General features: G+C 50.7%; 2 protein-coding genes across 2 annotated transcripts; one reads left to right on the forward strand and one right to left on the reverse strand.

The window, feature by feature from the left end:
• Nucleotides 1–3,461: 3,461 nt before the first annotated feature.
• On the reverse strand, nucleotides 3,462–4,598 carry LOC101655167 (cytochrome b-c1 complex subunit 8). The gene is made up of 3 exons (XM_004696609.2): nucleotides 4,517–4,598; nucleotides 4,136–4,303; nucleotides 3,462–3,659 (listed from the first exon to the last, which is right to left on the reverse strand). The coding sequence occupies exons 2-3, from the start codon at nucleotides 4,287–4,289 to the stop codon at nucleotides 3,565–3,567; spliced, it is 249 nt and encodes an 82-aa protein (XP_004696666.1). The 5' UTR covers nucleotides 4,290–4,303; nucleotides 4,517–4,598; the 3' UTR covers nucleotides 3,462–3,564.
• A 2,579-nt stretch (nucleotides 4,599–7,177) lies between these two features.
• Nucleotides 7,178–10,012, forward strand: GDF9 (growth differentiation factor 9). The gene is made up of 2 exons (XM_004696608.2): nucleotides 7,178–7,668; nucleotides 8,942–10,012. The coding sequence occupies exons 1-2, from the start codon at nucleotides 7,275–7,277 to the stop codon at nucleotides 9,907–9,909; spliced, it is 1,362 nt and encodes a 453-aa protein (XP_004696665.1). The 5' UTR covers nucleotides 7,178–7,274; the 3' UTR covers nucleotides 9,910–10,012.
• The last annotated feature ends 2,921 nt before the right edge of the window (nucleotides 10,013–12,933 follow it).

Below are 12,933 nucleotides of genomic sequence, written 5' to 3' on the forward strand. Positions count from 1 at the left end.
AAGAGCAAGAAAGGGCATTCCTTACCCAACAGTCATGATGACATGGGATCTTGAATACACTTGGGGCAAAGGGGTAACTTCTGCATGAGGAGATTCCTAAGACTAGTTCTTCCCGTGATGCAGAAGGAATAACCAAGACAATTGCAACACAATTCTTTCCTCAGCTGGAGCGCTGAAACGGCTCGGAAAATGACCGAACACTCTTGGAGGCCCTTCTCAACTTCAGAATTGGCTGTTTGGCTGAGTTGCTTGTTCCCTTACCTCAAGGAAACGTGAAGGAGATGCAGCACAGCTGAAGGTGGAGCAGGATGGCGTGCAATCGTTGGGGATGGAGGGAGACTCTACCAAAGGGAGTGTGTTGGGGAGGCCTCAGAACGGGGTTGAGCAAGGCTTGACGCTACAGATGGGTCTACCTGGGCCAGTCCTGTTAGGACTGTGGAGGGAAATAATACTGCTAAACACCACTTTAGGAACATTGAGAAAAACATCTAGGCCTAATCCACCTACCATAACCTACACTGCAAGACTAGCATTTTGCACCCATCTGTAATCTCTGAGTTTATATGCTGGATGACAACAGGTAGGGGCTTACCTAGGAGCTGGGGGAGGGAAGAGGCGATGTGGTGACCTAGTGAACGAACATTGACCAAGAACACAAGTCTGATTAGATAAGCAGAAACAGAACGACGCGATGTCCTAGAGCCAGTTGGGTCTCTGGACTCGGGGCTAAACCACCCTGGAGTGACAAGGTGCCAAATGTAATTTGCTCATCCCAAAGTAAGGGATTTCTTTCCAACCCTCCAATCTGCACCAAGCAAAACCAACCTAGCCTTTTATGTGAATTGTGGAAGTGGGAGGAGTGGGACGACATGGCAATAACACAGCCTCATGCCTGTATCTTGTATGCCACTTCCCCTCACTCATAAAAAATAAGACCCAGTAACTATTACCAGTAGAAGTAACTACTGTTAGGGAATGATTTCATCATATATACTCAACTTAGGTTTTTGTTAACTGTGCAAGCCTCTGCCAGAGTTAGAAGTATGTCGCCTACCTATGAATTCATTCTGAAAACGCTTGGATTGCAGAGAGCATGTGACGTTTTCTCAGACAAGCCTTCAGGTCACTTTAGGGATGTGGACAAGTGCTGTCAATGAAGCTGAATGTGCACAGGCTAGGGCAGTTTATCAATTTTAGCTCCAAGAAGAAAGACATTAAGCTGGGTAAAGGCAAAAATCAATTTCTAAAAATGAGGTTAAAGAGAATAAAGAATGCTTAGCTGACTGGAACTCTGGAACCTGAGGTCTAGGCAGGGCGACGGGCCGCCAGGTAGGCATTTGGGGGTTTCAACTGATAAGTTTACATGCTGCTGAGCTGAGTGCCCAGGATGAAACGAGAGAATGAGGATGTAGACACCCGAGCAGCTATTTGAAACGCACTCCAGGCAGAGATCATTAAGACTTAGAAGTAATTGGAAGCTTTTTTGCTGCCCTTGAGCAGGAGGTGCCTAATAAAAGATGAAAGACTGAAATGGAACATCTTTTCCAGGTAAAATTTCAACAACGGGTCAAAGTGTACTTGGTTTTTTTGCTGGCTGGAACTGGCAGGCTTGTGGGCCTTCCCCAGACCTGCATCTTTGGCAGTATGTGGACAGCTTCCTCTACAACCTATGATTAGGGGGTGGGAGGCCTGCTTGGGGAAAGCGGTAAGTGGATAATGGTCATTCCACACAGGCCCATTGAGTTGGAGGCTCCAGGCAGGCAGAGCATATATAAGCTTTGACGTTAACAGCACCTGCCCTTTAAAAGCCTCTACCGTTTTTTTCCTGGTGGGTTTTAGGGATTAGTCCCTAAAATTAGCCCACACATGTACAAGGGCACAAGCTGCGACAGCTCCTCTCCCCCGTCCCCTACCACAGTGCCTGCTACGCAGTGAGACCCAGGGCCCCCAAGCTCAGAGGCCTAAAGCCGCCTAACAGGTTTAGCTGTGAACCACTAGATCAAAACACTCACAGCAGGGCACTCCTGGCACCCAAAGGCCTAAGACCAACTTACTGGGTGATTTGTCTGAGCTGAGGAAAGGCAAATCGGATTTTTTCCCCTTGAAGTCACCAAAGAGCAACAGCGGGGAAATAAAGTCACCGGTACGAGGCTGGGAAAAGGGTGTTCTGCTAGGAACCTTGGGCCCAAACCAGGGAACTCCTGAGATTCAAGACCTGTCCAGACCAATGATGTAAAGTTGAGGGGAACATTCACCTCGTGGGTCTGCTCAACTATCAAATTGTTATAGGATTCCTTGACTCTGTCCATCAGGCATCACTCTCAGTAAACCCAGAAAAATTGGGCTGATAGGTGAAGCAAGTTTTCATCAGTTTGCCGTCTTGTTGGGCCTATGCTTACCACATCCGACATTATCACCACAACCTTATGACCGTGCATTATTATATTTTATCTCATGGTGAGAAATAGGCTACAGAACAGAAGCTACTGTTAAATCGGTGAGGAAACACTCATGTAAGGGTATGGGGCCAAGTCTGACTCAGCTTTCCCCCTTATTCTGCCTCACAATCAACATATAGTTTAACCGGGGTTTTTAAAGAGATGGCTCTATATCAGAAAGTGCCCTTAGAAGGAAGTCTCTAGAACCAGCATGTTAACTTTGGCAACCATAGTCCATCACCATCTCGTGTTACAGGGCACCTTTTATACCAAAGGGTCTAGAGCAGAAAATTTCTTCTCAAAAGAACCACATTTTATAGGCCACTTGGGCGTAAATATTTTCTTGGGGTTACCTCATCTTTCATAGTTGACTTCTGCTCAAGCTTGCCTTAGGGGGAAAGACAGTAAGTCTGATGCTCAAGTACACAAACTGGCTCCAGAGTCCACTAGTTACAGACTGCAATTTCAGGCTCATTACTTAACCTCTACTGTGCCTGCATCCTGATCTGCAAAATGAGTTTAACAATGCTACTTACTGCACACGTGGTTGTGGTTTAAGAGAGTGTTTCAAAGAGTACAGTACATAAGCACAGTATCACATTTTCTTATTGTACAGGGGGCCAGGAACCTGCAGTCCCCAAGGCCTATGCCACCCACCCTGGCAGGTACGCACTTTCTTGTAGATCTAGAAAAGGAGAAAGCCCGATTCTTTACCAACTCCCAAACTAGCCAACATGGTCAGGTTTTATGCTTAGGGCAGGGGTGTAAAACTGGCGGGGGCCCCCCCCCCACCCAGAGGTAATCTTTTGTGGCCCACAATGCTCTGAAATCAAGGAGATCGAGACAATGCCGGACACACAATTCCCTCGTTAAATTTTTTTGCAGAGCATCATGGGCCACAAAAAAATTACCTCAGGGGCCGCATGCGGCCCACGGGCTGCCAGTTGGATACCCCTGGCTTAGCGGATGAGTTTCAGTATCAGCGATCACACCAAGCACTCTGCTCAGAAAAATGCAACGACACATCCTACAAGACATTTATTCTGTATTCAAGACCCTACAATGCAAACTCCTCTACCAGAGAAGCGTATTTCCGAGACAGGCCAACTTCAGCCAGGTGAGTTGCTCATTTGTCATTTTCATAGGTAGCTGGATTCTTCCTCTTGGATTTCTCAAACTCCTCGTTCCCCCAGGTGTAGACAAGATAGAACACTACGAATGCTTTAAAAATAAAAAAGAGTAAGCAATGAGGACATGACCTGGAACCTCAGTTCGCCTTCCAGCAAACCCCGCCCTCCAGATGGAATCAAGAACCTACTTTAAGGGGGCAGGGGGTGGGCGTGCCACTCGAGCTAGAAACAGGCTCTCCTCCGCTACACGTGTATTCTTTTTGAAAGTTTGGGCACCTAACAAAATTCATCATCTTAACCATTTAAAAGCGGCAAACTCGGGTTTTGGGGGTATTTTCACGATGCTGTTCCACGGTCACCCCGATCCATCTGCTGGTACAGACCAGGAAAGGTGCAGAATGACCTCAGAGGAAGGCATTGCGGTCACACGTGTGACCTTGGGCCAGTCACGAATGCGTAAGGAGAGCCCGCGTGGCCGGCAGTTACAGTGCCTGTCCGGCGGTCAGCACCCCGACCTGGGGCCCGGGGCCGGCCCGCTCCCCGCCCGGCCCGGCCCACGGCTCTCACGGGGCGCGACGCGCAGGATGGACGCCCGCGTGCGGCGCAGCATGTTGGGGATGCCCTTGCTGAAGTAGTGGGGGAAGGCGCGCTGCTCGAAGGGCGACAAGCTGTAGGTGATCACATGCCGCATCCGCGTCAGTTTCCCAAACTCGCGGCCCATCTTCGCGGCGGCGCCTGCAGGGCCGAGGGTGGGCGGGTGTTCGATTCAAGCCTGCGATGCGCCGCCACTGGCGCGGGGTCTCCAGCCCGAGGCCCTCCCCGCACCCGGCCGCCCCTCCCCGACCCTGACCCAGCCGCGCCCCGACGCAACGCTCCCACCACTCAGGGGTCGCCGCCGCCGCCACGCCCGGCCCGGCCCGCCCGAGCCCGCTCCCACCACGGGGTCACCTCGTACTCCACAGCCGCAAGACCCGCCGGGCTCCGGCCGTCACTTCCGGCGGACCCGGAAGCCGCAGTTGGCCACCGTGACGTCTCTTCCGGGAAATACCATTTCCCCGCTGTCTGGGGGAGGCGCTGTCGGGGCGTGGCCTGGCCTGGGGGCGGGGCTTCGCGGAGGACGTAGGGGCTGGTGCTACGCCGCGTGTAAGGTCCTGTCTCCAGGCTCCGGTTGTGTGCGGACGGGGCCAAATTTGCTGAAGGGGCAGGGCTCGGCCGATGCGTAGGGACATGGTGGCCGTGGGTCCCGGGAGCCTTGCAACTGTCGAGAGCTCCCCTGAGACCTGACGAGGTGCCATCGCACGGCAGCGGCAGGAACGGAAAAGGGCTTCCCTTATTTCCAAGCCATCAATGACGTGGTCAGGGCTTCTTTCAGTAACCGTAACTGCACAGTGTAGATTTCCCCAGGATAACAGAAGAACGGCCCCCCACATTCCGCTACACTGGAAGCATCAGATAACTGCTAAGTAGTGGATCTGCGGCTGTTAGACTGAAGGAAGAGGTTCTCTGACCGAGGCCAGCGTTCTCCCCGAATGCTCTGCTTGGGGGGACGGCAGGGAGGGGCGAGGGTTGCTTGAATCCTCCACTCGGCCTCTGGGAGGCCCGGAATTCCTTGGGAATTCCTTGTTCTCGTGTCTTCCTCAAGGCGCATTATACTTCTGCGGTCTACGGACGTTTTAGTAGATCAAATGACAAAATCAGTTGGCTGCATAAGGATCTAGTATCAGTAAATGTTTGTTAGTGGAATTGCTGGCCAATATGAGAGGGCCTCAAAAGGTTCTTTTCATTCCATTTTCCCACAAAGTTTTAGGGCTAAGCCCTCTTTCTGCAGTTGTGACAACCCTAATGGGTAGTCCCGCTCTCTGTAGGGTCGCTGTGAGTCGGAAGTGACTGGATGGCTGTGTGTGAATTGGGGAGGCCCCATGCAGTAGCTGGGAGTGTTTTGTAACACTGAGACAGACCATCTCGAAGGGAGACTTGTCAGATAATGAGGTTATATTTTGCAAACAGATCTGTTTTATCCGTCTAGGTACTGCACAAACTGGTTCTGTACCTTCTGAGTATAGGTTGACTTTCTTCCAGCAAATGGTCTCCGTCTAGGTGGCGTGCATGTCCCCATGCTTTGGCTTTTCATGGTGCCCTTTTGCCCCATTTTCTTCAAAAACATAATCACTAACCTGGTCTGAGTATCAATGTAAGAACATAAGTACTTAGGGTTGAAAAGACCCACAAAAATAAAACATTTGCTTTCTAGCACCTGTGAACATCTCTAAGCCTTTCAACCAAAATATATATGGATGGATATGCAGACCTGATCAACTAAGGATATCAAGATATTATATATATAATGGGTTAAGATTAATGGGACTGCAGTCCCAATGTTCTGAATGAGATCATTCCTAATTCATATTTGTGAGTCAGAACAGATGTGTATAGTTTTAGCCTTAGCCCTGGTGGCACTGTGGGGTAAGCATAGGGCAGCTAACCACAACACCAATGTTTCAAACACACCAGCCACTCCAAAGGCGGAGATGTCTGCTCCTGTTAAGAGTTATAGTCTCAAGTAGTCACTGGGTCGCTGGCGGTGGGTTTGGGGTTTTCATGAAAGAAAAGGTTCACAGCATTCTAAGTGACGATGTAAAAGCTGCACATGTGTGGCAAGGGAAGGTGATGGTGATGAAGAATTTGTTGTGAGTAGGAGCTGATTCAATTGTTTCAAAAACCAAACCAAACTCACTGCCGCTGAGTCGATGGGGCTCATAGCCACCCCATAGGACAGACCTCAACTGCCCTGTTTCAGAGGCTGTAAATCTTTACAGGAGCAAAAAGCCCCTCCGTTGTCCTCCCACAGAGTGACTGCAAGGTTGGAGCTCCTGACCTTGTAGTTAGCAGCCCAACTCAGAAACCCCCTAGGCCATTAGGGCTTCTTAATTGTTTTAAAGTGAGATCAAATTTACATAACATTCTCGGGCAACTATGAATTGTCCCTAAACCCAACTTTCCTAACCCAGAGACTTAGTGTCCAGTGGGAATACCAGTATTCATTCCTTAATAAGCCACTTGGGAAGCCTGGACAACCTAATAGTGCTTTGCGCTCTGGAATTTCTATGGCGATTGTGACCTTTGTTCTCCAAATCATCCTTCAATAAATAATTACTGCCAACGTACTTATTGGTAAGCACCTGGAAATGGGAGATGCGATGAAGATGGAGAAGAAGAGTAAACCCAACACCATAAACTGCGTATCAACAGTTCAGAGTATCGTCATCGATAATTTGTTTTTCCACATGTGCTGGAAGTTTCGGCAAGCACCCAAGGAGTATTTTCAGTGTCCTAATTTCATTGTCAAGAAAGAAGATTCTATTTTAAGCTGATTTCTCAGTTGTTCTTAGCCTTTCAGCTATGTAACTGGCCCATTGGGATAGCCACAGGCCAAGGTGTTTTCTCTAACTGCCAAGAGAAAATAGAGAACGACCCAAATAACCAAATAAATTTGTGTCTAATGAGCACAAATGGTCCACGTCAGCTGTTATCAGCTGCGTGATATAGAGCTGATAAAATTATCTTCAGCTAGGCACCCTTGAGGTCTAATTACGGAAGCAACACTCGTCTCCCCACACGTGTTTTAAGAGACCAAGCCAGGGTCTTCCTGGCCTTCAGGAAGCAGAGTGGTCTGGGGAAATGTGTTCCTTGGTAGTTCTTCCAAGCCATGGCCCTTCCCGGCACATTGCTCCTTTGGTGGTGTTGCTTTGCCTGGCTGTGTTCTATTAGCTACGGTTCTCAGGGTTCTCAGGGGGAAGCTGAGATCACAGGCAGTGTTGAGTTGGAACCTGAGGCTGAGCCTTGGTCCTTGCTTCAGCCTTTCGATAGCAGAGACCCCTCTGGCCTCCTTCCCCCTCTCTTCAAGGTTCTGTCTGACGAGCGAGATGGGCCACCGAGGCTGCAGCCAGACTCGAGAGCTCTGCGCTACATGAAGAGGCTCTATAAGGCATATGCTACCAAGGAGGGGATCCCTAAATCCACCAGAAGTCACCTCTACAACACTGTTCGGCTCTTCACGCCCGGTGCCCAGCACAAGCAAACGCCTGAGAACCAGGTGACAGGTGTGTCGGAGCAGATAGTTAGCTGGGTAACTTGGGCATTTCAATGACAGAAAGGAGCTGAGTCCTGCTTCTTGGATGGCGTTCGGATTTCCGTGGTGCCCAGCATCCAAATTCAAACAACTTTGGTGCTTGATCTGTTTCTTTCCTGATGCCCCTGAGGGTTCAGGTGGGCCAAGATGAGAGACTTCTGGAGCTATTGGCTCGCAAGCAGTGGTTCTCAACCTGTGGGTCTTGACCCCTTTGAGGGTTGAGTGACCCTTTCACAGGGGTCACCTGATTCATAACAGTAGCAAAATGACAGTTAAGAAGTAGCAACGAAAATAATCTTATGGTTGGGGGTCACCACAACATGAGGAACTGTATTAAAGGGTCGCGGCATTAGGAAGGTTGAGAACCACTGCTCTAAAGGCTGAGAGGCTGGGCATCTTGTCCAAAGTCAAGTCTGGGACCTGAGCATCTAGACTTGGACTTGCTTATCCTTTCAACTCTGCAAAGCTACTGACCGGGAAGTTTGCTTAAATTCCCTTTTGTGCTGCTTTCTTATGATAGCTATCTTAGGATAGCTTATGTCTCTGTTTGAACATTTGGAAGAGTCAGTCCTTATGTAATTCAGCATAAACTCTGTGTGTGTGTGTGTGTGTGTGTGTGTATGTGTGTGTGTCAGAGAGAGAGAGAAAATGTTCAAACCAAACCAAACCCTCATGCTCACTAGTTCCTGACTTAGAGCAATTGTTCTAACCCAACAAAGCCAGCTGGGCTGCTGGGGGGACCTCCTTGCTGTCCTATTGCCAGCAGTGCTTCTGGAACTTGCCTGGGATCCAACCTCCAGTGTTCTAAATTCCTTTACACAATGAAGTCGGAATGACTCCATGACAAGGAGGTCTTGTAAGTGTTTTGATTGAAAATGCCTACCAGGGGTTAGGATGTCTTTAGCACCAGTCCCCTACAGTGCTTTTCTCTCTGGAGATTCCAAGAGGAAAATGCTCTGTATTAGCTTCCCCTAAAGCCCTGAAACCTCAGATCGCAGGATTCCATGCTTTTGAAATTCACCAGCAAAACGGTTTTTGGTAGCGACAGAACAGCAGTTGCAGTTGCTGGTCGTGAGCAGAGAGGCACCTTTGTCTTCTATGTAACTTGCTTGACTTTTTTTAAGGTCGAGGCAGTGAGGGCGGGGGAGGAGCGGGAGCGTGTTAAGCAGTGCTATTGCTTTGTTTTGACTGCTGCTGCCTTCCATTGGAGCCCAAGCCCGACTGTGGCTTGTCTGTCTTCGCAGGCATCCTGTCTGTGGAGCTGCTGTTTCACCTGGACAGTGTCACCGCGCCCGAGCACTTACTCAAGTCGGTCTTGCGGTACACTTTCAACGACTGGGCCTCTCTGCCGGCCGCCGCTCACTGCACGGGCAGCCTGGAGGTCGGAGAAGCGGGGTCTTCCGGCAAGACGACCACCGGGGCCCCGGACGCCTTTCCCTTCAGTTCGCGGTTTGAATTTAGAAAGAAGCGCCAATGGATCGAGATGGATGTCACTCCGCTCCTGCAGCCTCTAGTGGCCTCCAACAAGCGAAACATCCGCATGTCTGTCACCGTTGTGTGTGAGGAAGGCCGGCCGCGGAGGCCTCGGGCTGGGCCGTTCAACACGTCTCCTCTGGTCCCCCCGTCGCTGCTGCTGTTCCTGAATGACACGAGCGCTCAGGCTTATCACAGGTGCGTTTCTCTCCACTCTCAGAGCAGCCCTGCACAGAGGCCTGAGCGGGAGAGAGGCCTGGCTGCGTGCCCCATGGGGACAGAGGCTGCTGAGTGTGGCCCCACTGCCCACCCCCATCCCCGACACCGCCGAGGGCAGGGAACTGTCGGGTCAAAAGTGCAGGGGCCCCTGGTTCCAGCTTCCCTCAATTTGAGCGAATACTTCAAACAGTTTCTCTTTCCCCAAAACGAGTGTGAGCTCCATGACTTCCGACTGAGCTTCAGTCAGCTCAAGTGGGACAACTGGATTGTGGCCCCGCACCGATACAACCCCCGGTTCTGTAAGGGGGAATGTCCCCGGGCCGTGGGGCACCGCTATGGCTCCCCGGTGCACACCATGGTGCAGAACGTCATCCACGAGAAGCTGGACTCCTCGGTGCCCAGGCCGGCGTGTGTGCCTGCCAACTACAGCCCCTTGAGCGTGCTGACCATTGAGCCCGACGGCTCAATCGCGTATAAAGAATACGAAGACATGATAGCCACAAAGTGCACCTGTCGCTAACACGCGCTGCCCCCAAGTGAAGCCGCTCTGAGCTGAGCAAAGGTGGGGTGCCTATCTGGCCTCACACAAGGACCCTTGGAGCGTCTTATCTGCGGGGCATACAGTGGGGGTGGGGCTGGGGTGGGGCTGCAGGGAGTAGCACCTCTGGGCGACAGCATTGTCAAAGGATGGCTTCATCTGCTTTCACTGAGCCTTTTTAGTCCCAATGGAAATGCAATGTCAGTGTGGAGGAGAGCTTTAAACCCCCACCCTCCCCTGTTGGGGTGACTTTTTTTTCCTTCTCAAACCAGGCTTGCTTTTGTTGTGAGGTTTAAAAAATGCAATTAGTGTATCTCTTGGATGGAATTGCAGCTCTAAGCAGAGAATCCGGAATGTGGTACTCTTACTGAAGGGAAGAATAAATCCCTGTCCATGGCATACGTTTTCTGTGTGAATGCGTGTGCTTCATTCATAAGTTTTTATTGGCCTCTTTTAAAAGGACCACCTGGAGGAGACGGAGTGTATCTACAACCTGACCTCTGTTCCACTTTGCGTCTCCCTTTAGAGCAGTGCTTCTCAACCTTCCTAATGCCATGACCCTTTCATACACTTCTGCATGTGACGGTGCCCCCAACCACAAAAGTATTTTCGTTGCTACTTCACTGTCATTTTGCTACTGCTATGAATTCGGCCACCCTTGTGAGAGGGCCGTTCGACCCCCAGGTTGAGAACCGTGGCTCTAGAGTGAAGGGAGAGGCCCTTCTCCACCGAGCTCTCCATGAAGGGAGGTTCCTTAGGACTAGTGGAGCATCCGTGCCTGTTCTTGGTGACACGGAGCCTCAGAAAACGAATTCTGCACGTGAGCTGGTTTCTATACATGAACTGATCTACATAAGATTTGTCCCATTATTTAAAGGTGAGTGTCTTGCAGATTTTGTTCAAGACAAGGAAAATACACTTTCTCCTTTAGGGGAGAAACCAAGAAGTCTTCTCCCCCACCCCCGCCCAGTTTCTCTCAGTTCCCCTCCCCCTCGCTCAGCTCTCCCCTTTGCCTCTCAGACAGTATGAACGGACTTGACTCCTGTAACTCGGGAGATTGAGAAGAGCCAGGGGCGCATCTTCCGTCCCTCGCCTCCTTATTTCAATATCTTTGCCATATGTGCACATGGGCAATGTATTTCTATTTGGATGGACTGTACTCATGCCAGTACTCCAGCTGCTGCTGGCCTGCGCCCCTCAACCACACAGGCAGCGGGGAGGAGATCTTGCCGGGCAGGTGGTGTTTGGGCATGGGGGCTATTGGGTGGCTGTTCGATCTGCCTCCTGCCCTGAGCGCCCTGGCAGCACACTTGGACAGGGCTGATGCGTGGTGTGCTTTGTTATTTCCGAGTTTTCTTAAGTGCTAAGCCATAAACAAAGCCCTGGTGGTAGAGTTGCTTCGGGTGGGGCTGCTCATCACAGGTCAGCCTGGGAGCCCACCCCCTGTTCCAGGGAGAAAAGGAGACCACCTGCTCGCGGACAGTTTCCAGCCTCGGAAACCCACAGGGGTTGGCTCGGAAGTGACTCGGGCAATGGGTTTGGTTCAGCCCACAATTCAAAAGGAACGCCTGGTTGGGAGTCGTACTTTTCGAACGATGTTTTCCTGGTGCTAACTAACCCAGGAGCCCTGGTGGCTTGATGGGTTATGTATACGGTTGCTATTTCATTCAAACCCACCAGCTAATCCCTGAGAAAGCATTACAGCTCCGAAACCCTAGGGAGCAGCTCTGGTTTGTCCTAGAGTGTTGCTCCGAGTCAGAACCAACTCCCTGGCATTAGATCTCTTGTATGCACATTATCCATGTGCACATATGCACTTGACAATTCTCTATTCTCTACTCATGAATGTTTCCTCTCCAAATCAGTCAGAAATGGAGCTGAGACAAAGGGAGAAGTAACCTAGATTCCAAATAACTTCACTTCCCTGCTGGGTAACTTTAAGAGACCCATCCGACCAGCCAGTCCCTGCCACAGAGGCAATCCTGACCCAGAGGGACCCCACACAGGGTTTCCAGGGCTATAAATCTTTGCAGGAGCAGTGAGCCCCAGCTTTCTCCAGAAAAGCATCCGGTGGGTTTGAACGACGACCTGGCAGTTAGCAGACCAACCCTTCTCTCACAGCCGGGGCTCGGAAACCAGAGGCGTTTCGACTCCATCCTATAGCGCTGCTATGCGTTGGGATTGACCCTGGCAGTGGGGCTGTTTTGTAAAGGAGCCTGCAATTCTGACAGATTCATGACCTTCCCAAGGCTTTGCCTCATTTTCTGCCATTCTTAAGATTGAAAACCCTCTGGGGGAGAAAGGACACGAGTAGTGTGGCAGTGCACCATTGGACTCGTTCGAAAGGGAGTGCTCTGGAACAGGACTGTTTCCGGATGGGACCATGTGCGAAACAGATACTGACCTCAAGGGCCCTTCATTTCCCAGTAACCTAAGCAGACTTGCATTTGGGGGCTGGAACTGAGGGATCTATCTTGGCTTTGTCTGCATGGTCGGTGGGATGTGGCCTGGCAGCTGAGGTTTTCAAAAAGAACTTGAAAGGAGGGTTCTAATGGACACCAAGCCTTACAATCAGTGCCAGAATCCAGGGGCAGGGACATACTCAAGGCTAGTAATATCAGCGGCACATTCTGAAATGGATTTACTCCAAGCACATTCTTTGTTTGGCATTTTTTATGGTTCTTTTCAGTTTATTGCACGAAGGAGTTACACTAGTCCAAGTTAAAAGTTACATCAAATGGTGACATCATACAAGCTGTGAGGTTTTAACCTTGTCACAAGGGGGAGAGGGGTTTTTTCCACTCACTGCGAGGAAAGCCTCACTTCAGCTTCGGTGAGCCACAAGCACTTGAAACCCACGGACCTTCAGCTGGTCATCCTCAGCCCATCCAGTCCCGACAGGGAACTGGCCTATCTGCCTGCGCTGGTCACCCTGGAGTTGAATCCCTTCTCCCTATTCTGGAGGCTCCATCACAGGACCGCTGCAGGCAAGCCTCTTCTTAAACG

Source organism: Echinops telfairi, unplaced genomic scaffold (assembly GCF_000313985.2).
Source record: "Echinops telfairi isolate 266 unplaced genomic scaffold, ASM31398v2 ScPeMD7_7469;HRSCAF=8507_1, whole genome shotgun sequence".
Classification (NCBI taxonomy): Eukaryota; Metazoa; Chordata; class Mammalia; order Afrosoricida; family Tenrecidae; genus Echinops; species Echinops telfairi.

What these genes read in the sequence shown, in the direction of transcription:
- GDF9 (XM_004696608.2), top strand. Translation starts at nt 7,275, where the DNA reads ATGGCCCTTCCCGGCACATTGCTCCTTTGGTGGTGTTGCTTTGCCTGG. An exon ending in GCCTGAGAACCAGGTGACAG is followed by an intron (nt 7,669 to 8,941) that starts GTGTGTCGGAGC and finishes CTGTCTTCGCAG; the next exon opens with GCATCCTGTCTGTGGAGCTG.
- LOC101655167 (XM_004696609.2), bottom strand. Translation starts at nt 4,289, where the DNA reads ATGGGCCGCGAGTTTGGGAAACTGACGCGGATGCGGCATGTGATCACC. An exon ending in CATCCTGCGCGTCGCGCCCC is followed by an intron (nt 3,660 to 4,135) that starts GTGAGAGCCGTG and finishes TTATTTTTAAAG; the next exon opens with CATTCGTAGTGTTCTATCTT.